The sequence below is a fragment of the Gouania willdenowi genome, chromosome 14, assembly GCF_900634775.1.
Source record: "Gouania willdenowi chromosome 14, fGouWil2.1, whole genome shotgun sequence".
Lineage (NCBI taxonomy): Eukaryota > Metazoa > Chordata > Actinopteri > Blenniiformes > Gobiesocidae > Gouania > Gouania willdenowi.
In genome coordinates, this window is record NC_041057.1 from 33293230 (window position 1) to 33295435 (window position 2206).

General features: G+C 38.3%; 1 protein-coding gene across 1 annotated transcript; it reads right to left on the minus strand.

Moving 5' to 3' along the window:
• Positions 1 to 378: 378 nt before the first annotated feature.
• On the minus strand, positions 379 to 2206 carry LOC114476214 (phospholipase A2 inhibitor subunit gamma B-like). Its single transcript, XM_028467566.1, has 5 exons — positions 2127 to 2206; positions 1660 to 1758; positions 1390 to 1569; positions 1176 to 1295; positions 379 to 894 (listed from the first exon to the last, which is right to left on the minus strand). Exons 1-5 carry the CDS (start codon positions 2173 to 2175, stop codon positions 491 to 493), a joined length of 852 nt encoding a protein of 283 aa, XP_028323367.1. The 5' UTR covers positions 2176 to 2206; the 3' UTR covers positions 379 to 490.

Sequence of the window (2206 nt, forward strand, 5' to 3'; positions counted from 1 at the left end):
AAGAACTGATAACAGAGTTTAAACGGCAGAATAAATCAAACACTCAGTTTAAACAAACAGTTCAACACAAATTGTATGCTGATAGTTTTATTTCACCCCTTTTCATTGTTCCCATGAAGAAAATATTTTAAGAAAGCATTTGAAACTCAGCCCTGCTACCTTTACTAAAAGTCAAATTTAGAAGTTAGAAGTAACCAACGCTCCTTTGAAGGAAGGTTTGATCTTCCTTAATTCATCATCTAATTATTTCGATAAAAAGCAAAACATCAAATATGTTGGTTAACAAATGTATGCGACCACCAACCACCATTACTTTGTTTATGAGATTAGCCAAATGACAGAAACAAAGATATTTACCAATGGTGTGATTATCTGCAGCTGTGATTTAACCTCACACCAGGTGGTGGTCTGATAAGTTTAAGATCTGCATGTTTGATGTAGGATCCACTAAAGAGACACCCAGACTTTAATCAACATTTAGTGAGAGTAGTTATCCTTTTCTGCCACAGGGTGGCAGGGTTGGTTCAGGAGTGGTTTCAATTGGGACACACTTTGGTTCAGCGGTTGTTGGTTCAGCGGTTGTTGGTTCAGCGGTTGTTGGTTCAGCCGTTGTTGGTTCAGCCATTGTTGGTTCAGCGGTTGTTGGTTCAGTGGTTGTTGGTTCAGCGGTTGTTGGTTCAGCGGTTGTTGGTTCAGCGGTTGTTGGTTCAGCCGTTGTTGGTTCAGCCGTTGTTGGTTCAGTGGTTGTTGGTTCAAAGATAATGAATTTGGCCAATGAACATGTTGCTGGAAATTGAAGACTACCAGCAAAGCCTGGAAATGCTTCTGTTCTGTTATATCTCTCCTCGCCACAAAAGTTTGAAGTTGCACATCCTTCCTGTGGTCGTCCGTTGACTGTCAAAGAAACAAGTTTGAATTTATTAAAAAAATCTATGTTTTTTTAAAGAGCTCACTTTGTGCATTGTGTTGAATCGTAGTAACACTTTTGGCAATAAAATAGAAAGATGTAGAAATTGTCTGGATTTGTTTGAACTCAAAATCAATTGTTTTTATGGTTATCATCCTTTAATGAAAAAAGTGTTGGGCCTAAATGTACAGCCTGGGAGGTTAAAGCTGTTTACATTTACTTAATTAAAAACATATAAAAGGCTTTTAGAATATATCAAAACACTTACAAATTGTTCTCCGGCAATGAGTTTGTACTCCCATGCATTCTTGAATTCGGCAAGTCTTCTCATCCGACAAACAGAATTTGCACTGAAAACCAGTTGGTGTCAACGTATATTGTGGCGGGTCTGGAAAGAAACCCACAACAGGTCAGCTAAAGCTGTAATTAAACTATGGGCAGAATATTTGTGTGACTCAAAATTATTTTGTAAAACATCTTACCTGGCGGATTATCAGTGTTGCAGAGGTCTGTACTGCAGCACTTGACACTCGCCACAATTGACACAAAATTAATGTTGATGGACACATGGTGATGGTTGAAAATCGAATCAATCTCTTGACAGTAATTAGCTGTTGTACAAAACTTGGCCCTCGTTATATTGGGCTCTGTGCCTACCATGTCTGTAAGGGTAAACAAAAGATTGATTAGCATTCAAAGCAGAACTTATTATTGTTTGAATTCTAAAATAAATGAAGAGAAGCAGACAGTACGCAGAGAAGTAGAGCTCATGCAGATATTTCTGTCGTCACATTCTTCAACTTTTGTGCAGTCGTCTCCATCACAAGTGTAACACTTGAGTGCTCCGGTCTCTAAGAATCAGTGAAAAAAGAAAGCATTAGATGTGCATTGATAATCAGTGTCTCACACACAGACACGTGATGCTGTTGATCTACTAACCATAGTCTGACTATTAGCCATCTATTTAGCACGTTAGCTGCAAATGCTTCTATTTTTGTAACCTGCTGAGGGACGGCAGATGCAAATAAGCATTGTTGCTAAAATTCGACATATTTTAATCTGTTGTTGTCTAAATGCAAACATTTGAACACAACAGACCTTGGAATCCTTAAATGTTTGTTGATTAATCTTAAATCAGATGTTTCATTATAAACAGAATAAAAGCCTATAAATGAAGGATGTTGATAGACAGAATGTATTGAGGAAGAGCTGAGGTTACCTGTGCAGAAAAGCATCACGAGGACGCTCAGGCAGAGGATTGGGCTCATGGTGATGAACTGGTCAGTGCTGAGGATTGGT

Excerpts from the sequence above, each read along its gene's own strand:
- LOC114476214 (XM_028467566.1), bottom strand. The coding sequence starts at position 2,175 with ATGAGCCCAATCCTCTGCCTGAGCGTCCTCGTGATGCTTTTCTGCACA. Across the intron at positions 1,759-2,126 it reads CGTGATGCTTTTCTGCACAG|AGACCGGAGCACTCAAGTGT; the intron begins GTAACCTCAGCT and ends ACTGATTCTTAG. Across the intron at positions 895-1,175 it reads TCATTGCCGGAGAACAATTT|TCAACGGACGACCACAGGAA; the intron begins GTAAGTGTTTTG and ends TTTCTTTGACAG.